The following is a 25,126-nucleotide window of genomic DNA, read 5'->3' as shown; positions in this document are numbered from 1 at the left end:
TGATGAAAGCATTGATTACAGTTGTTCATTTAATGACTTATACTGCGCATAAAGCAAAAATGCATTCCAATTCCAAGTTCATTAAATACTTGTTGTTGTTGTTTTTTTTTTAATGAGCAATAATAGATCTGACATTCAATGTGTTTGATTTGTAGCTACCATGCATCTACAGATGGATGCGTCCATCTGTTATAGTAAACTCGAGGTACATAACCCGACAAACCACAGCAGTAAAGCTATGAAAATGACCTTTGAGCACAGAAAAGACCAGTGGGAAAAATCTCTCTGAGAAGACTTTCACTGAACAACAGGCTGTTTGTTTTTCTTACATGTTTACTTTCAACTTCCATGGTCGGTAGTTGGTAACTGTGATTAAACCTTATCTTGTCATATATGCATCTCATTAAATGTGTATAGAGACTTTACAAAGAAAAACAAAGCTTGGGAGGAAGCAGCAGAGATTCGTTTAAAAATAATAATAATAATTTAAATAATCTTATCTTAGCAAGTGGAAATATCTTGAATATAATCATATATATTTATTATTTACTCTTATAAGTTTGCTGTAAACCAAATACATACCAGAGTATTAAAATGACTCATTTCAAGCTTGAAATGTTTTTTATTCTATTGGCAGATATTTGTACTCCTTTCTAGAAATAAATAAATCTACAAATAGAACAAGACTCGTAATAGGTTTTATAATCTTATATTTGTATTATTTTAATATAATAGGAAATAGTAGCTAACCTTGATTTAGTTCAAGGTATTTTCACTTGCTAAGATGTACTTTTATACATGTCCTTGATTTGCTAACCTGCTAACTAAGGTAGTGTGAAGCCTAGCATGTAACATGTAAATCAGACAAACACATTTTTTACCCTAATTTGGTCACCTGCCAATTCCTACCCCATGGCCAATTCTCTCCTATCAAGCAGCTACCAACCGGGGACGGTGAAGGCTAACACTTTCTTTCTAACACATGAATCCAACCAGTCACATCTTTATTAAATGCTGTTCATGCTATGTCACAGGGCAGCATAACAGACTTGAAGGTAAGTGCTATGTACCCTCTTCAACATCATCAGATTTTCACACAAGTCCTAAGAGTAGATAAAGAGAACCCAGTTAAACAAATTCCAAAATATTAGCTTTATTCTTCTTTAACTTCTTTATTCTTTCTTTGTGTGTTTAGGCTCGTTGACTTGTTGCATGACTGTCACGTATCGTGACGTAACGGAGATACAGTGAGGGAAAAAAGTATTTGATCCCCTGCTGATTTTGTACGTTTGCCCACTGACAAAGAAATGATCAGTCTATAATTTTAATGGTAGATTTATTTGAACAGTGAGAGACAGAATAACAACAAGAAAATCCAGAAAAACGCATGTCAAAAATGTTATAAATTTATTTGCATTTTAATGAGGGAAATAAGTATTTGACCCCCTCTCAATCAGAAAGATTTCTGGCTCCCAGGTGTCTTTTATACAGGTAAAGAGCTGAGATTAGGAGCACACTCTTAAAGGGAGTACTCCTAATCTCAGCTTGTTACCTGTATAAAAGACACCTGTCCACAGAAGCAATCAATCAGTCAGATTCCAAACTCTCCAACATGGCCAAGACCAAAGAACTCTCCAAGGATGCCAGGAACAAGATTGTAGACCTACACAAGTCTGGAATGGGCTACAAGACCATTGCCAAGCAGCTTGGTGAGAAGGTGACAACAGTTGGTGCGATTATTCGCAAATGGAAGAAACACAAAAGAACTGTCAATCTCCCTCGGCCTGGGGCTCCATGCAAGATCTCACCTCGTGGAGTTGCAATGATCATGAGAACAGTGAGGAATCAGCCCAGAACTACACGGGAGGATCTTGTCAATGATCTCAAGGCAGCTGGGACCATAGTCACCAAGAAAACAATTGTAACAGACTACGCCGTGAAGGAATGAAATCCTGCAGCAAGGTCCCCCTGCTCAAGAAAGCACATATACATGCTCGTCTGAAGTTTGCCAATGAACATCTGAATGATTCAGAGGACAACTGGGTGAAAGTGTTGTGGTCAGATGAGACCAAAATGGAGCTCTTTGGCATCAACTCAACTCGCCATGTTTGGAGGAGGAGGAATGCTGCCTATGACCCCAAGAACACCATCCCCACCATCAAACATGGAGGTGGAAACATTATGCTTTGGGGGTGTTTTTCTGCTAAGGGGACAGGACAACTTCACCGCATCAAAGGGACGATGGACGGGGCCATGTACTGTCAAATCTTGGGTGAGAACCTCCTTCCCTCAGCCAGGGCATTGAAAATGGGTCGTGGATGGGTATTCCAGCATGACAATGACCCAAAACACACGGCCAAGGCAACAAAGGAGTGGCTCAAGAAGAAGCACATTAAGGTCCTGGAGTGGCCTAGCCAGTCTCCAGACCTTAATCCCATAGAAAATCTGTGGAGGGAGCTGAAGGTTCGAGTTGCCAAACATCAGCCTCGAAACCTTAATGACTTGGAGAAGATCTGCAAAGAGGAGTGGGACAAAATCCCTCCTGAGATGTGTGCAGACCTGGTGGCCAACTACAAGAAACGTCTGACCTCTGTGATTGCCAACAAGGGTTTTGCCACCAAGTACTAAGTCATGTTTTGCAGAGGGGTCAAATACATATTTCCCTCATTAAAATGCAAATCAATGTATAACATTTTTGACATGCGTTTTTCTGGATTTTTTTGGTTGTTATTCTGTCTCTCACTGTTCAAATAAATCTACCATTAAAATTATAGAATGATCATTTCTTTGTCAGTGGGCAAACGTACAAAATCAGCAGGGGATCAAATACTTTCCCTCACTGTATGACGGATGCAAACGCAGTTTGAACAGGTTTTATTTAGGAGAGACGCAGGCAGGAAAATCCAAAATCTGATCCAAAATGTAATCCACAAACATGCAAGAGGTCAGGTGATCGGCAACCAGGCATACACGGGGCTAGGCAGGAATCAAGGTCGTGGTCACGGAAAAAAGGGTCGAGATACAAAACATGAAACACAAACAATGACTATGAACTGGGAGCGGAGAAACCAGCGTGAATTAAACAAACGAATCTAAACATGAAACATGACATGAACTATGACTGTGGTTATCTATCGTAAGGACTCTAAATTAATCTACGATACTATATCTTATCTAATCTATCCAAAATACTATAATATTCCGCGCTGTGTGCTGGGAGGCGCGCGGAATATATACAAACATAATCAGCGTCGTAATAGTTGACGGCTGAGGGCAATTCAGACACACATGAAACAATAGCCAATGACAGAACAGGGAGGAGACATAACAAAACATAACAAATTACGTGTCTAAATGTCACGAATGTCAACAGTGAAAAGCAGGTGCTCTCGCACCTTGCACGGCAGCGTGCATTCACATGCTCTTCAGCACGCTGCTTAAAGGGGAAGTCGTGACAGACCAACCCCCCCCCCCCCCCCCCCCCCCCCCCAAGGGGGCACTCATCCCGGAGTGCCATGAAACATCCATCTCCATTGGCGGCCCCGGCCCCCTGGGCAGAATGTCCCAAGCAGAGCCAGGAGACCGCACGGCTTTCTTGGTGAAACAAAAAAGCAGAGCAACGTACACGGCGGAGCAGGAAAGCAGAGCGCCGTCCTCGGCGGAGCAGGGAAGCGGAGCGACGTCCTCGGCAGAGCAGGGAAGCGGAGCGATGTCCTTGGTGGAGCAGGGAAGCAGAGCGACGTCCTCGGCAGTGAATGAAGTCATAGTGACGTCCTCGGCGGAACATGAAAGCAGAGCGATGTCCTCGGCTGAACAGAAAGGCAGAGCGACGTCCTCGGTGGAGCAGGGAAACAGAGCGACGTACGCAGCAGTGCAGGGAAACAGAGCAACGTACGCAGAAGTGCAGGGAAACAGAGGGACATCTGCAGTGGAACAGGAAAGCGGAGCGAAGTTCCCAGCAGAACAGGAAAGCGGAGTGACGTCCTCGGCTGAGCAGGAAAGCAGAGTGACGTCCTCGGCTGAGCAGGAAAGCAGAGTGACGTCCTCAGCTGAGCAGGAGAGCAGAGCGACGTCCTAAGCTGAGCAGGAGAGCAGAGCGACGTACTCAGCGGACCCTGCAAGCTGAACTTGGCTGGTCATGTCAGCAGACTGGGACGTGAGCAGAGCTTGGTTGTCCGTGTCAACAGACACTTGGTTGTGCATGTCAGCAGACGTGGACGTGAGCAGAGCTTGGTTGTCCCCGTCAGCTGACTTGGGCATGAACATAACTTGGCTGGTTAGGTCATCAGACGTAGACATGAGCAGAGCTTGGTTGTTTGTTTCAGCAAACTCAGGCGTGAGCAGAAATTGGTCGAACGGTTTTTCTGACTCTGGCGTGAGCATAACTTGGTGGGTCAGGTCATCAGACGGGAACAGGAGCAGAGCTTGGTTGTTTGTTTCAACAGACACTTGGTTGTGCATGTCAGAAGACGTGGACGTGAGCAGAGCTTGGTTGTCCGTGTCAACAGACTCAGGCGGGAGCAGAACTTGGCTGTCCTTGTCGGCAGACTTGGGCGTGAGCAGAACTTGGCTGTCCTTGTCGGCGGACTCGGGAGTGAGCAGAACTTGGCTGTCAGTGTCGGCTGACTCGGGCGAGAGCAGAACTTGGCTGTCAGTGTCGGCGGACTCGGGCGTGAGCAGAACTTGCTGTCAGTGTCGGCGGACTCGGACTTGAGCAGAACGTGGTCGGCCGTGTCGGTAGACTCGGGCTTGAGCAGAACGTGGTCAGCCGTACCAGTAGACTTGGGCGTGAGCAGAACTTGGTCGGCCGTGTCAGTAGACTTGGGCGTGAGCAGAACTTGGTCGGCCGTGTCAGTAGACTTGGACTTAAGCAGAACTTGGTCGGCCGTGTCAGTTGACTTGGACATGAGCAGGGCTTGGTCGGTCGTATCGGCTGACTTGGACGTGAGCAGGGCTTGGTCGGTCATATCGACTGACTTGGACGTGAGCAGGGCTTGATCGGTCATGTCGGCTGACTTGGACGTGAGCAGGGCTTGATCGGTCATGTCGGCTGACTTGGACATGAGCAGGACTTGGCTGTACATGTTAGTAGACTCGGGCTTGAGCAGAATGTGGTCGGCCGTGTCGGTAGACTCAGGCTTGAGCAGAATGTGGTCGGCCGTGTCGGTAAACTCAGGCTTGAGCAGAACGTGGTCGGCCGTGTCAGTAGACTTGGGCATGAGCAGAACTTGGTTCTGTGGAGCTGAGACCCCCTCCTGAACCTCAGGCTGGAGCTCTGGTGCTGGGGCCTCCATGTTGACCTCTGGCTGGAACTCGGCTGGTGAGACCCCCTCATGGGTCTCAGGTTCGAGCTCTGAGGTCGCCAGGTTAACCTCCGGCTGGGGCTCTGCATGAGTTTGCCTGTAGTAGTGGGTAAACGGCAGAGCAGGTTTGCCTGCCAGACTTACCCCCACCCCCAAAAGTTGTTCTAGCTCGACCCTCGCCTCCGGACTCCCGAACCGCATCATGAACTCCCCCACAAACTGTTCTACACTGTCCAGGTTCCTACAGTGCTTATCCAGTAGTTGCTGCACCCACTGACGGGCCGGTCCAAAGAACCGGGACCACATGAATCAGAGCCATTGCTTCTCCTCTGGCTTCGGGTCAAACAGGCTGGAGAAATAGAATTGACAGTCTACCAGAAAATATTTCGGGGCACCGAAAAATCCGTCAAATGGATCAGGAAGCTCCATAAATGTCCATTGTGGGAATTGGACTGAGTCCATAGCGGGCATGGTTGGCGTCGACTTCCGGGTTCTGCGTTTTCTCCGTTCTCCTGCTGCATCCATGTTTTTGGCGGAATATTCTGTCACATATCGTGACGCAACAGAGATAAGGACGGATGCAATCGCAGGTTAAACAGTTTTATTGAGAGACACAGGCAGGAAAATCCAAAACGTGATCCAAAACATAATCCACAAACATGCAAGAGGTCAGGTGATCGGCAACCAGGCATACACGGGGCTAGGCAGGAATCAAGGTCGTGGTCACGGAAAACAGGGTCGAGATACAAAACATCAAACATAAACAATGACTATGAACTGGGAGCAGAGAAACCAGCGTGAACTAAACAAACGAATCTAAACATGAAACATGAAACATGACATGAACTATGACTGTGGTTATCTATCATAAGGACTCTAAACTAATCTACGATACTTTATCTTATCTAATCTATCCAAAATACTATAATATTCCGCGCTGTGTGCTGGGAGGCGCGAAGTATATATACAAACATAATCAGCGTCGTAATAGCTGACGGCTGAGGGCAATTCAGACACACGTGAAACAATAGCCAATGACAGAACAGGGAGGAGACATAACAGAAACATAACAAATGCACGTGTCTAAATGTCACGAATGTCAACAACGAAAAGCAGGTGCTCTCGTTATTTTTCTAATAACATTCTGGCTTGTTCACGTGATCTTTAGTAAACTGCAGATGGGCAGCATGTTCTTTTTGGAGAGTAGTGACTTTCTCCTTGCAGCCCTGCCATGCACATCATTGTTGTTACCATATCATCGTCCTTAACATTAGCGAATGTGAGAGAAGCCTTTAGTTGCCTAGAAGTTACTCTGGGTTCCTTTGTGCCCTTGTGAACTATTACACTTTCTTTTATTGGAGTGATCTTTGTTGGTCTCCACTCCTGGGGAGGGGAACAGTGGTCTTGAATACACAATCTGTCTGACTGTGGATTGGTGGAGTCCAAACCTTTTCCAACCTGATAGACCTCAAGAATCTCCTTTGTTCGTGCCATGATACACTTCCACAAACACGTGTTGTGAAGGTCAGATTCTAATAGAGCCCTGTTCTTTAAATAAAACAGGATGCTCACTCATACCTGACTGTCATCCCACTGACTGAAAACACCAGACTCTAATCTCACCTTCAAATTAACTGCTAATCCTAGAGTCTCACACTTTGCCACTCATTTTCCTCAATAAATAAATGGCCAAGTATGAATATGTTTGTCTTATTTGTTTAATTGGGTTTTTTTTAGAACGTGTGAAAATCTGATGATGTTTTAGGTCATATTTATGCAGATATATATAGAAAATTCTAACAACTTTCAAGCACCACTCTACAGCCAATTTTGTTTGGCTCCTAGCCATGGATGGCCCTGCACTGAAGGGATTCAATCTCATGATCTTCCAATTGTTAGCTAGTAGCCTTTCCTATTAGAACTAAACAAAAGAGAAGAAGAAAAAAAACCCTGGACAGTACACGCCCACAAGCAAAATTAGCAGCTGCTGCTGTATGTCCCAAGACACAAACTACCGGCGATGCAAGAAACTTGTCACTCCTTAGTGTAAACATTGGGAATGACTGTGTACAGTACATCTGGGCAGTGTCATTTACTATTGTTATACATAGTTTGAAGTTTGAGAGTTTCCCAAAATCCATAATGTAACTCCCATTAATGTTAGAGCACTTTGGAACTTATTTGTCATCAAAATTATTGTTATACTTGCTATCGCTGAACATCCACCATGTGTGGAATCTTTGAGATCCCCACCATAGTTTTCCTATCTGTTGTTTACTCGTTTCACCTAAGAGGTTGTGTGGTCGCAGATTTTATGCGGTATTTCAGATTTCATATGAGCTCAGCACAACATGCATAACCACATGCATGCACTTTCTCCTCCTTTCTCTCTCAGACCAACTCATTTCCTTTGTAGGCTGCCCATATATATAGAAGCAGTTTTAGTAGTTGATTGGTGTTTCTTCTGTTCCCCTGGGTTTCAAATTCCATTTCATTGAGCATTTTATTACCTAGACTCTGATGTTTTAAATTTTCATTTTTAATTAAACTTCCTGTCTTCTCTGAGGTCTTCTCTGAGAACAGTGATGTACTGTCAAAACACTCAATACGAAGACATTTTGTTCTGCAGGAATATTTAATAATGGCTCTGTGAACTTTGCATCAGTCAGAACTGTTGGGTAGGGCTTCAAACCAACTTCATCATCAGCCTTCAGCCACCAACCAGAAAAGAACACCAGACCAGTGGTAGCAAGCTACCTGTGTTAGCTATGTTTTTCATATAACCTTGTCACTGAGGTGTCCCTGAATTTTTCTCACATCGCCCGCCGTCTAATTAACCACGGGACTGTGATATCTGCCACTAGTGTGGTCAAGTGGCTCTCCGTCATCATACCACGCACACAGTGCTGAGCTTGCAAAGGTTATGAAATTGCCCTCCATTTAGGCCATAGTTATGCTGAGTGGGGCCTCCCGTTATGTTTTTCTTTTGCACATCACAACAGAACTGCAAGTTGGATGTTTGCGAGCCTGCAGCTAATCCACTCACAGCTAACTAATGAGCTGCAGAATATTGCGGAATTCACGCTTGTGCGGCAATGCCTGAGCTCCCTGGAAGTCGAGGACAAGCGTCAGTTCTGTTCCCAATGCCTCAGTGTTAACCGTGACTTAGAGAAGAAACTGTTTGACCAGATGTTTAATGTACAAAATCTGCAGTGATGAAAATGCCATCATGGCAGGCTTTGAGTGGAATCCTATCCGAGTACCACAGCCTAAAAAGTCTGCCAGTTGTAAATATTCGTAAACAATGAAGACTGATAAATAGAATTAAAAACTGATGAAGAGTTCTGAGTCTCTTTCAAAGCATGTGGATGATCTAGTGTCAGATATGGCACAAGTAGCATCGGTGATGTAAGAGCTGAAGCCATGTATAGCAAGAACCTGCGCCCTTCAGAGGAGTCCTCAGCATAGTCCAAGAGTCAATTCTCCTTCCTTCTTCCATGCTATATCTGTGGCTGTGTCATATGGTTACCACATGACTTTCGGGTAATGTTTTGGCATGTCTGCGTATGTGCACTAGAAGATATTCAGGTGTTAACACTCCACCCCTGGTGGTTATCCAGTGTTCATAGAACCATGTTTAGTAGCTAACTAGCTTCAGACATTAGATAACCTCATCTAACATCACTTAAGTTGGCTGTATCCAGCTAAATATGAAAAAGCAAGGCTAATTTGAGGAGTTCAAGTGATGGAATTAAAGCAACACCCACAGGCTCACTGTTAATACTTCCAAAGCGATTTGAGAAGACGAATGTAGATAAGATTCGCTATAAAATGTTTCCTTAGGTCAAAATCCAGCTGCCAACCTAAAGAACAAGAAATACTCATTTGAGGTCAACAATGTTGACTGCAACAGCACCTATCACCTACCTCTCACTCACCTACTTCAATCAGCAACCCATAATCACCCTGTGCTCCATTTCAGTGACTCTTCACTTGTCTACGGCATCAGAACTGTGTACATTCAGGGTACATATTGCAGGGCACATTCACACACTATGGACAATTTGGAAACACCAATCAGCCCACAAACACCAATCAGTCCACAGTGCACGTCTTTGGACTGGGTTAGGAAGCCGGAGTGCCTGCGGAAAGAATATTAAAGCTCTGCGCACACAGAGTGGAGGCAGGATACGAACCCCCAACCCCGGTGGTGCGAGGCAAACGTGCTAACCACTAAGCCTCTTACTCTGGAGGGGAGAGTGAGGGAGTATATTCTGCAAAGGCTTCTGGCTAACCTGCTATCGTTTCACTCACTGGCATCAATCAGGCAAGTCCGTCCACATGAGTAGCACCAAAGGATGTGATCACATGACTGTGAATACACCTCAACTTTACCTCCCAGGACCTTCCCAATGCCTTGTTTTGAATCAGTTTTAGGTGGCTCAGTGTGTGCATACAGAAAGCGGTCAGTAACAGTCGGGTTTGTAAGTTGCGGTTTCTTTGCAAAATGACAAGCTGCAATTTTTGTCTTATAAACATCAAAAGAGGGGGTTACATATAGCTGCTATAATGTAAGTGTCAACCAACTTGTTTCATGGCTGTTCCAAAATATTTCATGAACAACAATTGGACAAAAATTAGGACATTTTGAAATTCATATAGATGTGGAGTAAGGAATGACACTTTTTGTGGCATGATGTTATAGGAAATTAAGCAACTTTGAGGTGGTTATGGCCCAACTTCCAGCAGCACTTATTACCATATACTACCATACGGGCACTTTGCAGATAAATAATTACTGTGTACTGTAGTTATACAGATCTGCTCTGACGCAGACACAGTCCACCAGTGGAAACGGACCACTATTGGACAACCACTATGAGATATTATTCGATTGCTGGATCATTTCCAGCATGGCAGTGACACTGACAAAGCAGTAGTGATTGTATCCTCCTTTAACTCTTTATCCTTGGCCAGCTTATGTCAGGAGCACTTTCTGTGTTCTTGGACATATATTTTTGCTTGGATTCTCAAACTAGCAGGTGTTTAAAAAACCCCAAGAAACCCTCTAGTGTTTGATAAACCTAGTACCAGTAGTACCAGTAAAAAAGATCAAACTCCCAAATAATATTTGTTCAGCATTGCTCCTCTAGTGGTCCCTCGGAAAAAAAAAAAAAAAAAAAAAAAAAAAAAAAGGGTTCTTCAGATCCTGGCTGTTTAAAAGACAAACATGAAAAGGTGGAAAAGTGCAGTTTGTCCATTAGGGGGCAGTAGTTAATCATGTTCATACTTCCTGTATATTTGAATTTTATTGTTCATTATGCTGCTATGTTCATAACGAATGTTTACACGTTTCTTGAGTAATCGAATGGTTTGTACTTCTTTTTTTTTTCATTTAAACATCAAGAGGACCTGCAGTAGGACAGGAGAAATAGTAGATGTATGCAGCTGTGTATGTGTGTGTAGCCACAGTAGATAGGGAGGTTATGGAGGTTGCGCTTGCCTAGTATACATCAGACATAATAACAGACCTCTCTCTTTCTCTCTCTCTCTCTCTCTCACATACACGCACACACATACACACACACACACACACACTCGTTAAGCCACCACCCCTCCATGGTAAGAATATAAGTAAGCATCACAGGTTCCAGGGCCTCAGCAGAATCGGTGCTACAGCAGGTTCAGTTCCTCAGCAGGATGGACAACGCTACATACAGCTATTCGTCTGACTGCACTCCACTCACAAACTGTAAGTCCTCACGCAAGCCGCCCGGCTCCACTGTGGTGAATATGGGCCCTGTGACGAAAAAACCTCTCAACGACTACCTGGTCTGGTCCCTCTGCAACACCTTGTACGTCAATTTCTGCTGCCTCGGCTTCATGGCCCTCATTTACTCCATCAAGGTGAGAAAGAGCCTCTGGACGTCTTCATTTTTGCCTTTCTTTCTGCCTCCATTGACAAGTGCAATTTAAGAAAACCGAGAAGGTGAACAATATCAGAATAACCGCTTTTATTTAGTATGGGACTGCTGTCAACTTTTTACAGTTGGGAAGATGTGTGGTGTATTTGTTTGTTTTTTTATTTATTTATTCCTCTTGGTTGGGTGTCCAGCCAGCTGAGTGAAGTGTGTTGTTGCTCTGATTTAAAACCAGTGCTAAACACTTTTGGACTGAGGACAGAGCAAGAATAGCATGGGAGAGAGAGAGAGAGAGAGAGAGAGTGAGAGAGAGAGAGAGAGAGAGAGAGAGAGAGAGAGAGAGAAGGAAAGAGAAAGGAGACAGTAGCCTGGCACACTTCCTCTGCTGTTCTGAAATTAGAGATGCTCATGTTTATAAATGGAGTGTAATTAGTAGGTAGCTAATAGCATAGCTGTTTGCTGGGATTACAGACAGTACTGGAGACATCTCTCTCTCTCGCTCGCTCTCTCTCTCCGTTTGTCTAGCTCTCTGTCTCTGTGTTTGTTTCTCTTTTTGGTTTGGCTGGACAAAGCTTCATTCTGCAAAGGGCAAACCAGAGAACCAGACCACAGCCAGATCATGAATTTGAGTCTGTATGTCATGTGTGTATTTGCTCCTGACCACCCACAGGCACGAGACCAGAAGACCCTGGGAGACATGCGTGCTGCTCAGGAGTGCTCGGACAAGGCGAAGTGGTACAACATCCTGGCATCCGGCTGGAACCTGCTGGTGCCGCTGCTGTTCCTCGGGCTTCTCGGACTGCTTCTCGTCCACCTGGGTAGCATGCAGGGAAGCTTCGACTTCTTTGGAGAAGACGGCTTCCAGAATTTCATGAAGCTCTTCGGCAGGTAGACAGCGAAGGAAACAACTGGCCAAAAAAGAAATGAAAAAAAAAAAACACACCAATGAACAGTAGCTATCCATGGACTTATCACCCTCTGTGCCTCATAAACATTTTTTAAATCTTTTTTTTTTATCTTCTTCCCAGTGAGTTATTGTATTATTGTTATAATTGTTATTATTATTATTATTATCTTGTATGGTAAAGGAGAAATATCCAATACATTTTTCTTATCACTCTTTATTTGAAGTTAATGTGACATTACTGGAATAAACTATTTAACGTCATGAATAAATTTGATCTCATAAGTGTTTTGTGGAAACCTGAATAATAAGAAACTCAAATGTGTGCGATGAGCCCCACAGAGTCTCGTCCCTTGTGCGTGACGATAGAAAGTATATCAGACCTCCAGCACAGGGGCTATGATTGCTACTAGAATTTCAGATTTCAGAAACACTTAACCACATGCCAGATTTGGACCCCAGTTATGCGATATTTAATATCTCTAAGTGAGGAGTGGTGTAAACTGGATAGTGGGTGGGGGGGGGTGCAGTTCCATCCGCAGAGGTGAACATGGTGCTGTGGTTATCTATATCCAAATTTGGTGTCTGCTCTGTAATACTGTGGTGTGTGTGTGTGTGTGTGTGTGTGTGTGTGTGTGTGTGTGTGTGTGTGTGTGTGTGTGTGTGTGCTGTGGGCTGCCCTGCCCTGTTGGGTTCCTCTGTTGACCACTCCTTGCTCTGCTGGTATTTATATGAGCTAAATGACAGACCTGCCTGCCAGTGCTCACTGCCCGCTCTATTTCTGCTGGCTACAAGAGTGGAGACAGATGTGGAAGGACTGATTAAAGAGGAGAAAACACATATACTCTGTCCCTCTCTTTCCTGAAATACACACATACATTTTAGTACTAGCCGGTGTCAGGAAAAGCTATTTTTCATCTGACCGATATACGATTTAAACACATAGCTCAAATATATAATGCGCTTAGCTTCCTGTACATCATTATTCAACATGTTAATGATAATAAAAAATGGAATTAAGCGGGATTTTATGTCATGAATCTACTCACAAGAATTTATAATATTGAGTGTGTGTGTGTGTGTGTGTGTGTGTGTGTGAGAGAGAGAGAGAGAGAGAGAGAGACCTGTGTGGAGTTGAACTTGTGTCACGTGATCACAATACAAATGCACCTATTTTCTAGAAGGTGCCAGAGCTATGAAGATATCAAATATCAAAACAAGGCCAGTACAAAGTTCTGGAAGAGCATCCTGCAGAGCATTGTTAAAAACCATTATTAACCATAAAGTGACAGAATAGACCAAAACCAGGATTAAAGTTCTCTCTGATGAGACCAAAATGTGAGTTTCTGGTCCATTTGGTGGCAACACAATACTGCTCATTACTCTGAGAACACCATCCCCACAGCAAAGCATGGTGGAGGTAGCATAATGTTGTGGGGATGTGTTTCATCAGCAGGAACTGGAAAGCTGGTCAGGGATAGATGGAATGAAGTACAAGAAAAAAAGGTTCGGCCTGTAACAGGACAACGACTCTAAGCGTCCTGCCAAAACAACACTGGAGTGGTTCAAAACCAAGAATGCATGTGTTAGACCATGCCCAGACCTTAGTCCAGCTGAGAATCTTTTGCAAGACTGTGCCAAAATTGTTGTTTATCCACGGTTTCCATCCAATCTGACAGAGCTTGACCAATTTTGCAAAAAAAAAAAAAAAAAATTGGCAAAAGGATATAAATGGGCAAAGCTGACAGAGACATATCCCTGCCTGGGAAAGGTAAAAATGGTAAAAATAAATAAATAAATAAATATATATATATATATATATATATATATATATATATATATATATATATATATATATATATAAAATACAAATTAATCTTTGGTTAATGACATATTTGGCATTAGATATATACATATATATAGGTTAGGTCACATGGTAAAAATCCCAGAATTGTTGCTGAGGTTTTCAAACACTAAGGGGCGGCACCTTCTAGGTTATGTTTAGGATAATTGAAGAGTATCTGATTTGTTCCCAGGTGTACAATAAGTGCCTACATAAAAACATTACTGCACTGGCTTTATACTCAACTCAAGGGACTCGAGGAAAAGCCTACAACACTACAAATGAAATCTGCATGAACTGTAAAGGAGTAACAGGTCATGCAGAGATGTGCTTCGAGGTGAGAGGTTGGGTTGCCAAGACAAAGATCATGCTGTGCTCACTAGGTTGCTATACCCCTGGCAATATTCAACACTGTTACCTGACAAAAGAAACGAGAGCCAGATAAACCAGGTGCCTGAGAATACCTGCCTGACTAGACAGATGCCGGAAGTGTTTTCCAGAGCCCCACCCCTCCATTCACGCTATCAATATGGATCACTGAGCTTGGTCAATGAGCTTAGAAATTTTAGATCACGAGACACAAATTAAAGACTCCGGACCAATCGAAACAGCGTACTTTAATAATAGAGGTTGGCTTTGGACTATAATGGATTAAAACAGAAAACCTACAGTGATGTGTATAAAGACCTGTCACATGTCACCACTGTGTGTGCCATCATGAGCCTCACTAGGTAGGTTTCCAAACTTATTGAAACTTCATAACCTATCTTGTTGAGAATATCTGAGATAAAAGTTGAGATAATGCCTGGGTCATACGCCATTATTTGCTACTTTTAAAAAAATGATTAAGCTATTGCTTTATGCTAGGCCTGGTTTCATAGAAAAAGAAAGCTGTGTACACTACAATGCACACTGTAACATTGAACTGCATGTGTTAATTTAACACTGATTATAATATTTTTGCATTTGGGGATTAGTAGGCACGTTGTTTCACTGCACTGTCGGTGCGTTCGGGTATTTGGGTGGATCACACAGTGCTCTCAAGTTCAAATTAACATCTACAGTACATGACTGTAGAGTGGACCTCAGTGCTGTTTTGAGCTTAAGGTATAATCTTCTCCACTAAGTGGATGGGAGATTTGTACTGGTAATGATAAATGGTTCAACTCATCAAATGAAGCTTGCTGGGTGTTTCTCAGCTCCCACCCAGTTCCTATAATAGCTTGTAAACGCACAGAGATGATACGGTGCAGGCATATGTCTGCACTTAGCACCAAATACTGCACTGTATTTTTTTCTTCTTCTTCATTTTTTTCAGTTTACAAGAGTGAGATTTTTATGTTTCTTTAAAATATTAGAAACGCAGCACTATTTAATAAACCACTCAGGTTCAGTTTCAAGCTAAACATCAAAAGTTCACAGAGCTGCTTTATTTTGCGCATTTGTACAACAGGTTTCATTCCTCTGCCTTAAGCTTTTGTATGCAAAAGCTCTCTTTGTGATAGCTGCATCACACGTACTTAACAAAACATTCTGGAAAGTTGGTAGTGTAGCCCGCTTTCTCCATCTTACAATGTAGACCATAATATAAACAATCAAGTAATTAAAATAAAAAAAGGTTCTCCTCTCCAAACATGTTCTATCATGAGCTGTCTGTTTCCACAGTCTACTTTCTCTGTGTGCCAAAGACTAAAGTGTCTCCTGCTTTGTTAGTACGACAGCCAGAAGGAGTGTGTGAGAGGTGAGGTTGAACATGTTTCAATAGGTCATGTAGGCATTAATGAAATATGATACAACCTTGTTTCTACATGACCATATTGGGTGAATATACTTTAGCTCTTTGTAGAACCCCGCTGGCCATCTGTGTGTGAAGGACCATGTCGATATATTTCACATATATGTTTCCACCTCGTTCAAGAACAATCCAAGCTTTGTGCGTGCGAACTCTGCCGGCTCTGTCTCTATCTCTCATATCACTTCTGGAGTTGCTTCTGGTTCCTGAAAGAACAAACAAAGTACACAAGTAGTCTGGCCAACATCACACACAGGTGAGAATTATCATGCGTTACTTGCCGGTTCATCCTGCCTCCTCTCCGTCAGCAGTCAACACTTGACCACGTCCCTGCTGCCACATAACTTCACCACCCGAATCAGGCCGGGGAACCATCCGGCCTGCAGAAAACAACCAGAGTCAAGAGAATTTGCCAGTACCCCTTGTTTAAATCCAGTGTCGAAAAAAGCCATGCCTAACCGGTGCAGTTAATCAGTGCATTGCATTGGGTATGCTTCAAATTTAGTCCACACAAAAAATAGACCGACCCGTCGGCTTTGGGCCTTGGGTTTGACTACTCAATTACTCCCATATCGAACATTGCCTTGAGTTCATCCCAAACCATGCGTACAGCCATGCCTGGATGTGGTACGCTATGAGGTCAGAAAATTTCCCTTGCAACCTGACAACCTGTGCTGTCTGGGATGGTGAGAGATGGTCTCCACAGGGGACTGGGGTGATTTGGGTAGCACTTTTTAGACTTACTGTACCTCTGTTCCCAGCTCCTTCAGCATTGGGAACCATCATTACCAGAGTCACAGGAACTGTCTCTCTCCAAGGTTTAAGGAGATTGAGACGGTATATTTGAAGAGCATCACCTTTATCTGTTCACTTGACTTCATACTCGACTTGCCACGTGACCTCTTGCCAGGACCCTTGCCGTTTTGCAAGTAATTTGGAGTAATGTGGAATGAGTATGTTATTTCCAGGTGCTAATTTTCCATATTGTAGCAGAGTATCCCTGCCGAGTACTCCTGTCGGGATCGCCATTCTTGGGCCTGAGGCCTTTTCCAGTGTTTGGTGACTCAAGGTGTGGAGATTTACTCACAGGCCCAGAACGTACTGAATTTTGTTTTTGCTGTTAGAACGTCAAATCCTGTTAGCAATTGCAGTCCTAAAGCTGTCATAGCATAACTCTTCATATGAATTGAGGTCCAAACCCATCTTCATGGTTTTTAAGTGAGTGGTACCATCCGCAAGAATCTCAATGATCTTCAGGCTGTCCACGTGGGGCCATCGCCTTCCAATTAATGAGAACTCCAGCCAGAAGTAGGGCATAAGGACAGATCAAACCTGACAGTAATCCATGCATACATTTACACACACCAAGGAGCTTGTGTCAGATTCAAACATTTTTCCACATTTACGGGATTTTTATGAATAAAGATCATACATGTATATATATGTATTTGTTTTAGGAATAACGTTGTAAATGAGGCTATGTCAGTAAGCGCTGTGTTACAGCAGTGTGTGACTTCCACAGATGCCTGCTGGTACAGACGGAGATTAAAGAATTTATAAAGCAGTGCATGCTGGCAGTGGGCACTAAAGCCAGTCATGCCAGCAGCCTAGCAGATGTGCTTGTGGAAGGAGACTTGCGTGGCCACTACAGCCACGGACTCAACCGCATGGGTGTGTATGAAAATCACGTTCCATTAAACACTATTTTGTGTCATCTTTTATATGTTTCATACTACAGAAAAGTTGATTGTTTTACTTATTTTGCATGTGTTTTGTTCCTCTTATACACAGGAATTATGCCAACGATCTCAATTTCTGAATTTGCTAAAGAACAGCAATTAAATGCATTAACACATTCTTATACTTACATTTAATGTTGCAGATCTGTAAAACCATTCAGTTCCCCACAGTTTAGTTCACAGCATCAGCCTCTCTATTTTCCTCTCTTTTTTCCGTACTCTTGCTCGGTTATTGCAAGGATTTCAATGGAATAACAGCCACTAGCGTGGACACTAATTCTTCGTGCGCTGGAGTGGACACTAAAATGAAGATAAAATAATTTTTTATGCCTAAAGAAGAGTAAAAACACGCATTTCATAATTCACGCATGAAAGGGTTAACTGGATTCAAGGTACACTTGCTAAGATGCCATTTAACGAAGTGCGAATGTGTCCTGTGGATTAAGCAACACCTTGAGACCAATCAGACTCAAGAATTTGAAAAGCGCATCGTGGTATAAACTGCAGTATACAGTGACTGTAAAACAATGTAGCTGGACTGGAAAGTCTAGTCTTGGGAGTCTGTCACTGGTCGAGAACCTTTTGTACTTCAAGGCTCTCAGTAATTGTCGTTATTATGTATGTTTCATGTAGTTTAAAAAAAAAAGACAAAACATCTGGGCTTAGCATAGCACTGATAAGCGGTGAAAGATCTTGAAGCTTGTAACCGCTCTGAGTTACTACGACAACTTTATTTTTATTTAAAAATGATCCAGAGCAACGATCTAATTCTAACGGTCGTGTTCCAGATTTATACGTAAAGGAGATCCAGGCTGGAATCTGTGCGAAGGAGGGCAAGCCGGTGGTGGAAAAGGAGTCAGTGGCTACGGCGCTCATAAACGGGAACAACCTCCTGGGTCCAGTTGTGGGAAACTTCTGCATGAGCTTAGCTCTGAAGAAAGCGCAAGATGTGGGCATCGGCTGGGTGGTGGCTAACGGCAAGTACAGCGAAATCAGTCAGTATAGGTATCTGGCTATAAATGAGAACTCAGCAAAACAGGAACTGTGTAAACAGAGGTCACCACAGCGATCAGTTAATCTCATTATGTATCCATGTTTGTCTGTTTTTTCCCTTTGTCTATGTTCAGGCTCCAACCATTATGGCATTGCTGGCTATTATTCCATGCAAGCACTGAAAAAGAACATGATTGTGAGTTGCACAGCAATGTGTTGTTTGTGTGTGTGTGTGTGTGTGTGTGTGTGTGTGTGTGTGTGTGTGTGTGTGTGTGTGAGCGATAGATAGAACAAGGGAGAGAAACTGATGCTTGAAAAGGAACAAAACGGAACAGAATACGGAACACAGAATATGTACCGTAACACATGAAACCACGAAAAGTTAAATTCTCAAAAGATATTACCCAAAAATTGTCGACTCAGATTTTAGTACCTAATAATTAAAAGGCAACATATTGAAAACATCCAAAGACCTTAAGTTTAAAAAGAAATCTATTTTGAGACTATTTACGGATACACAGCAGCCCTGCTAGTTGTTGATCCGATGAGCTGCCTTCAGCTAAAGAATTTATATCAATGTATGTGATTGGAGGATCTGGTTTAGAGGATCTGCTACTGAGGATCTGCTACTGAGGAGCTGCTACTGAGTGTTTATAGTCGCTAAACGCCGCTGCAATAATTAGTCTCTGTTTGGATGAGTTAAAATTTGGACCACAAGCCTTTTTATGTTTTATGTTTATGTGAATACCATCACTCTCTCCATCAAATACTGTATACAGTGTATGGTTAACCTTACTGAAGGGGTTTAGTACATTACACTAAATAATATTGTTGACTCCCATTTTCTCACTTGCTGTGTGCAGGGGATGTGCTACACTAATACCTCTCCTCTAGTGGTTCCAACACGAGGCAAAGAGGTTGGTATTTTAATCACCTTACAGCCTTCAAACATGTCTATATTCTCTGTGTCTCACTTTTATTAGAGCACAGCCTTGGCTTTACGTTGACATGGCGAGTTAACACAGCACAGGGGCTTTATAATGGAAATACACCAATTCCATTTTCCCACACTTAAAACTTTGGAAGAAATCACAACACAACAGTTATTATTATTACAGTTATTATATTTATTATTGACTTCCCCACAGTTATTAGCTACATGCAATATCAAGCTGGTGGAAATTTCAAGAATGAAAAAATTCCACCGTATAACCGGAAGATTGTTGTACACATTTGGCTAATGTTCGTTAAAAAAAATCTATACTGAAGGGTTACATGGAACTTTTTTTTCTGTTTTTTTTTTTTTTTTTTAGTTTAAAGGGGTCCCTGGATGAAAATAAATAAATAAAACATCACAGGTTCATGACATGATCTACATAAGTAGATCCTATATAAATACATTCAATCCAATCCAATGTCGCTCCAGGCCATTTTAGGTGATATTCAGACAATAGGAAAATGAGTAATGAGCATGAGTGAATGCACGAGTATACAGTACACGGTAACTAAATGTGGCAAATCAGGACAGGATAAAAATGAGCGAGCATTGTACTAAAATATTGTTTCCTTTGGTTTTACATTGTGTTTGTGTTTTCTCTGCAAAGTGCACATTGGGAACAAACCCTATTAGTGTAGCAGCTCCTGCTAAGGATGGAGACAGCTTTGAGCTGGACATGGCAACCTCGGCTGTTGCTCTGGGAAAGGTAGGCACAATCACACGCATGCACGTAACTGCTAAACATAAAAATATAGGTAGTGAAGTCTCTCTCTTCTTGTTTCTCTCTCTCTCTCTCTCTTGCTTTCTTTCTTCTTGTCTCTCTCAGGTGGAGCTTCAGGCACGTAATGGCCGCTCTATCCCAGAGGGTTGGGGTTGCGATGCCAACGGCCTTCCTAGTTCTGACCCTAAGGCAGTGCTCTCCGGAGGAGGCCTGGTGCCTGTGGGAGGCAGCGAGACGACAGGTCTCTGTTTTTGTCTTGTCCGCATCACTTCCTGCTCCATGAGCCTCTATGAGGCCCAATTAGACATCACAAGCCTACAGCAGCCGATAGTCATCCCTGTCATTACAGCCACTAATAATGTAAACCAGGCTCAGTGAGGAGATGTTCATTTAACATGTACAGATGGAGACTCAGTTCTCAGTAAGTGAGTTTTCTACCACGAGGGAGGGAGGGGGGGAGTTCAGGATGTGCTTTTCTTTGTCTGTAACAAGACAAGCTGCATATTATTGCATTTTAACTTCAACATAGGCAGAGAGGCTGTTGAGGAAACAACTGTTTTCACGTAAGTGACACCAGCGAATACAATGTGTCGTTTATTAATGAGTTCAAACGTTCCTGTAACCATTGTATAAGACGAATAACACACTTTGGGGACATGCTGTTTTTGGAATACGAGCTCCTTCGATTTTCCTATTTTCCTAAGCCAGCACGCCCCCTGCTGTTTTATTCATTATAGTCTATACTGTACATGTTCTGCACTTCTTTCCTGTTAAACTGTTTTACCTGGGTCACGCAGTGTTTTGTTGAATGTTAAATGTGCAGCATATCACTGCATGTGATCTGTATCTGTGTGTTAGGAGGTTATAAGGGTTATGGCCTGGCACTAATGGTGGAGGTGTTCTGTGGGATTCTGGCTGGCTCGCAGTACAGCAAGTATATACGCACATGGAGAATGACTAACTGCAGGGCAAACCTGGTATTTACATTCACATCTGTCATTCACACACACACACACACACACACACACACACACACACACACACACATACAAATACCTCCTCTTTTACTGAATACTGTATGAAAGCTAGATATTTTGGGGCGGTTTTCAGTATGTGTGGAACTGTAAACTATGTAAACCAACACTGCTCTCTAGTGCTCAGTGTGCCCCATAAACCTACCCATTAAAACGTTCTCGCTGTGCTCCAGGGGCAGTGCTTTGTGGCATTAAACCCAGAATTCTTTGCTGATGGATTCAATGACAGAATGTCTGATCTGCTGTCCCTACACAGGAACCTCGAGCCAGTGAGTATTCGTGACTCCCTGTAACCAAAGAGAGCCATAAGCAATGGCAACCGAATGTAATGCCAGAATCATTGTGCTGCATGAAGAGGTTTTTTTGATTGTTTTCAGGCTGGGCCCAATATGCCTGTAATGGTCCCAGGAGACCCGGAGAGGAGACACAACCAGTCCTGCCATGAGCTGAACGGCATCCCGTACTCCTTGAGTGTGGTCAAGCACATGGTGCGTGCAAACTAAATACCAATACATACATACATAGTACATATTGTAGTACTGGGGTTGATAACAGCGAAAAATGGTGGATCGTATATCAGACATCGGCTCCTGTAACAAAACTTGGAATTGGATTCGGAAGAGATTTCTTTTTTTGAACTGGAAACGTTTACATAGCCTATAAAGGTGTGTTCGATCTCTGTTTATAACATGATGTCATATTTTGAAGGGGAGAATACGAGAAAATAAATTTAAAACAAAGAATTTTAATTGACAGGACAGTAAACAGCAAAACATCTCTTGCACTGTGGTCCACTAGGGGGTACTGTCCTCCTGTACCATCTGCTTGGTTGGAATGAAAACCTGCACCCTGTGGCCCTTTCCGGATAAGATTGAATACCCCGGCTGTAGAGGAGTATCGACACTGACGATTTGAGATGGTACAGGAGGACTGCACCCCCTAGTGGACCGCAGTGCAAGAGATGTTTTGCTGTTTACTATCCTGTCAAATAAAATTCTTCTGTTTATTTATTGATTTATTTTTTGAGTTAACAATTTTTGTGACAGTTGAGTGCGTTTAAAGAGTGTTTAAGTGTGCGGTTTAAGTTTCACCTATAAAATATACCTATTGATCAAGTATATTCTGAAAATGTGAAACTACAGGTAAAAAAATATATATATATAAAAGAAAATCAATACAGGAATAACTGTTTAATAATTCAATATAATGGATTAGGCTAAAAGTAATGCACGGAATAATATAAATGTGAGATGTACTCTAATGAGTTTCTAATGTTGTATGGGGGTGTATCCGCCATTTCATAGCTAATTGTATTTCATAGAGTTATAGATGATGATGTTGTGTGTGTGTGTGTGTGTGTGTGTGTGTGTGTCTCCCTCTCTGTATTTATCAGAACGAGGTTGCCAGCACTTTGGGAGTGACTCCTCTGCTGCCCACCAACAGACTCATCCAGTAACCAGTCAAGACATCTGCTGTAAAGAGAAGCTGGATTTCCATTAAACAAAAATAAAATACTCACGAAATAGATTGTAATGTTCCTGCACATTTTATTTGTTGTCATTTACAAGCTCTTTTCATGGATTTGGAAACTGTTGATCTGAACGAGTCAGACACTAATATATATATATATATATATATATATATATATATATATATATATATATATATATATATATATATATATAAGAAGAAGACAAAGCAATCATTTAAAATTCTTCTTCAATTCTTCCTCCCATTTCTTGCACACACTTTTTTTCTCCATACAATCACATGTGAATTGTGTGTGATTTTTCTGTAAGGCTGGAGGGAAAGACAATCCCAACAATCAGAGATCAAAGCTTTGTCGATTGTCCAAATTTATATATATAAAAAAAATAATAATAAAATAAAACAAGGCACCACCTCTGTAAAAACAAGTTGTTTAAAAGCGGTACAACGACGAAGCCTTTCCTGAAAGAAACCCATAAAGTGCAGTACCTGAACTTCACCAGACAGAACTGAAATTGTGTCTTGTGGTCAAAACCAAATGCACAAACCAGAATATGAGCTTTAAATGTAATACATGTTGGTGCGTACAAGTGGTACAAGATCCCTCTACATGCGTCTCCAACTTTGTTAGACATTGCTGGAAAACACTAATTTCCAATTACATTTATTTTTTTTAAATCCCTCAGTTCTGTCTCTCGCCCAATACTAAATGGGAGGGGGATAATTTTGTGTTTCAAAGTGTTTCAAAGGACAAACTAAAGTAAAACTATACAGCATCACAATATCGCTCACTGAATTTGTTGTTCATTTGACAGTATAGTTAGGAAAGAACGGGTGATACTGTAGATACTGTACAAGCGATGTGTTATTCATTTTCAGTGAAAGCTAATGGCTAACCTCGTAGCCATCGTGCCATTTCATATTTCAGCCCAGGAAGAGATTTACCAATCCGAAGCTTTACCACCAGGGCGTCATTTATAAACGGTGCACGCGCTCAAAAATGGCTCTGGAAAGTGTGTGTACGCAACCCGTCCCTCGCAGAATGCACCTGGATTTATAAAGAAATACTTTGTTGATTTGTGTAGCACACCTGCATCTGTGTGTTGAGCAAATCTAGGGTTATTTGCAGCCTGTAATTTGTTTAATCCACTCCCTGAATGAAATATTAACTCCTTATTGGCTGGTATTAACTCAATCAACTTAATCAACCCTATCTAATATAAGAAGAGGGAAATTCGGAGAACTGGAGAGTGAGAAGACACCATCGGGCTGCGCTCTTAGTATATATCGCTGTCTGTTTGTTCTCTCTAAAGAGCATGCAAGCAGAAAACAGGATTATGAATGGTGCCGGTTAAAAAACCAGTGGAAATTCTCACAGAGAGGATCTCATCACACCCCACGGCACCTCTTCCTATTAGCTCACACCTCACCACCTACACTTCACTGCTGTAGCTCACACCTCCAAACAGAGAGCATGTCTTCAATGCTCTTTAATCCACACATTCAGGATTCAATTCAGTTTTATTTGTACAGCGCTTTTAACAATGGACATTGTCTCAAAGCAGCTTTACAGAAACATATAAACACAGGGTAGAGATTTTAAGTGTGTGAATTTATCCCTATTGAGCGAGACGGTGGAGACGGTGGTGAGGAAAAAAAAATCTGAGACGATATGAGGAAGAAACCTTGAGAGGAACCAGACTCAGAAGGGAACCCGTCCTCATCTGGCTAACAACGGATAGTGTGACAGTAAAGGAAAGTTCATTATTGTTTTTATATGAAGTTTGTTTGTTGAACTAGTCCACTGTTCACTAAAGGAGACTTGAGTGTAAAACTGCATGTGGTAATTGCAGTCCTAAGGCCATCACAGCAACCGTAGTCCCAGCAACCACAGCGAGAATGGATGCGTTCTGGTTAAGATCTGCTGTTCTTCCTCATACTCAAACTATTCCAAACACAATACTGACCACCTGTTAATCACTGGCTCTATCAAACAGCAGACATCCATACTTTACTCCTAGGGGGTTTACAGAAGAGTTGATGTTCTAACCTACTACTTATTCATTAACGTCAGGCCTTTGAGAGAGTGATAATGTCATATAATGTCTCTAACAGTACATATTAGTGTGCGTTTGAAGGTGTGTGGTCTACTGGCTCACACACAGGACGTAAACCGGTTGGAAGAGCTGTGAGTTTAGGCACGAGGAAAGCTGTGATGCGTTCCTCGTGTGAAAAGATCACCACCAGTTCACTCCGGGAGTCACACACTCCTACTGTATGTCACACCTCACATCCCTACAGCCAGCTACATCACACCACGTCTCTCTAATCCAGTGGTCTACTACATGAAAACTATTTACACATTTAAAAAACATTGAGTTCATCTTACTT

General features: G+C 42.5%; 2 protein-coding genes across 2 annotated transcripts; both read left to right on the top strand.

The window, feature by feature from the left end:
• The first annotated feature begins 11,003 nt into the window (after window positions 1-11,003).
• LOC128618278 (interferon-induced transmembrane protein 5-like) lies at window positions 11,004-12,116 on the top strand. The gene is made up of 2 exons (XM_053641822.1): window positions 11,004-11,210; window positions 11,895-12,116. Exons 1-2 carry the CDS (start codon window positions 11,004-11,006, stop codon window positions 12,114-12,116), a joined length of 429 nt encoding a protein of 142 aa, XP_053497797.1.
• Window positions 12,117-14,596: 2,480 nt separating this feature from the next.
• LOC128618629 (uncharacterized oxidoreductase YjmC) lies at window positions 14,597-22,772 on the top strand. The gene is made up of 11 exons (XM_053642343.1): window positions 14,597-14,702; window positions 17,286-17,434; window positions 18,291-18,479; window positions 18,630-18,691; window positions 19,359-19,412; window positions 20,100-20,198; window positions 20,319-20,454; window positions 21,072-21,190; window positions 21,421-21,516; window positions 21,625-21,735; window positions 22,641-22,772. Exons 1-11 carry the CDS (start codon window positions 14,689-14,691, stop codon window positions 22,701-22,703), a joined length of 1,092 nt encoding a protein of 363 aa, XP_053498318.1. The 5' UTR covers window positions 14,597-14,688; the 3' UTR covers window positions 22,704-22,772.
• The last annotated feature ends 2,354 nt before the right edge of the window (window positions 22,773-25,126 follow it).

Source organism: Ictalurus furcatus, chromosome 14 (genome assembly GCF_023375685.1).
Source record: "Ictalurus furcatus strain D&B chromosome 14, Billie_1.0, whole genome shotgun sequence".
Lineage (NCBI taxonomy): Eukaryota > Metazoa > Chordata > Actinopteri > Siluriformes > Ictaluridae > Ictalurus > Ictalurus furcatus.
The sequence above is the reverse complement of the archived record's forward strand: the minus strand, read 5'-3'. Positions and strand labels throughout refer to the sequence as shown.

Bases quoted from the DNA above. Each gene is read 5' to 3' on its own strand.
- LOC128618629 (XM_053642343.1), top strand. The intron at 20,455-21,071 runs GTCTCTGTTTTT...TCTGTGTGTTAG, and splicing joins GGGAGGCAGCGAGACGACAG to GAGGTTATAAGGGTTATGGC. The intron at 21,517-21,624 runs GTGAGTATTCGT...GATTGTTTTCAG, and splicing joins TACACAGGAACCTCGAGCCA to GCTGGGCCCAATATGCCTGT.
- LOC128618278 (XM_053641822.1), top strand. From the start codon at position 11,004: ATGGACAACGCTACATACAGCTATTCGTCTGACTGCACTCCACTCACA. The intron at 11,211-11,894 runs GTGAGAAAGAGC...GACCACCCACAG, and splicing joins CCCTCATTTACTCCATCAAG to GCACGAGACCAGAAGACCCT.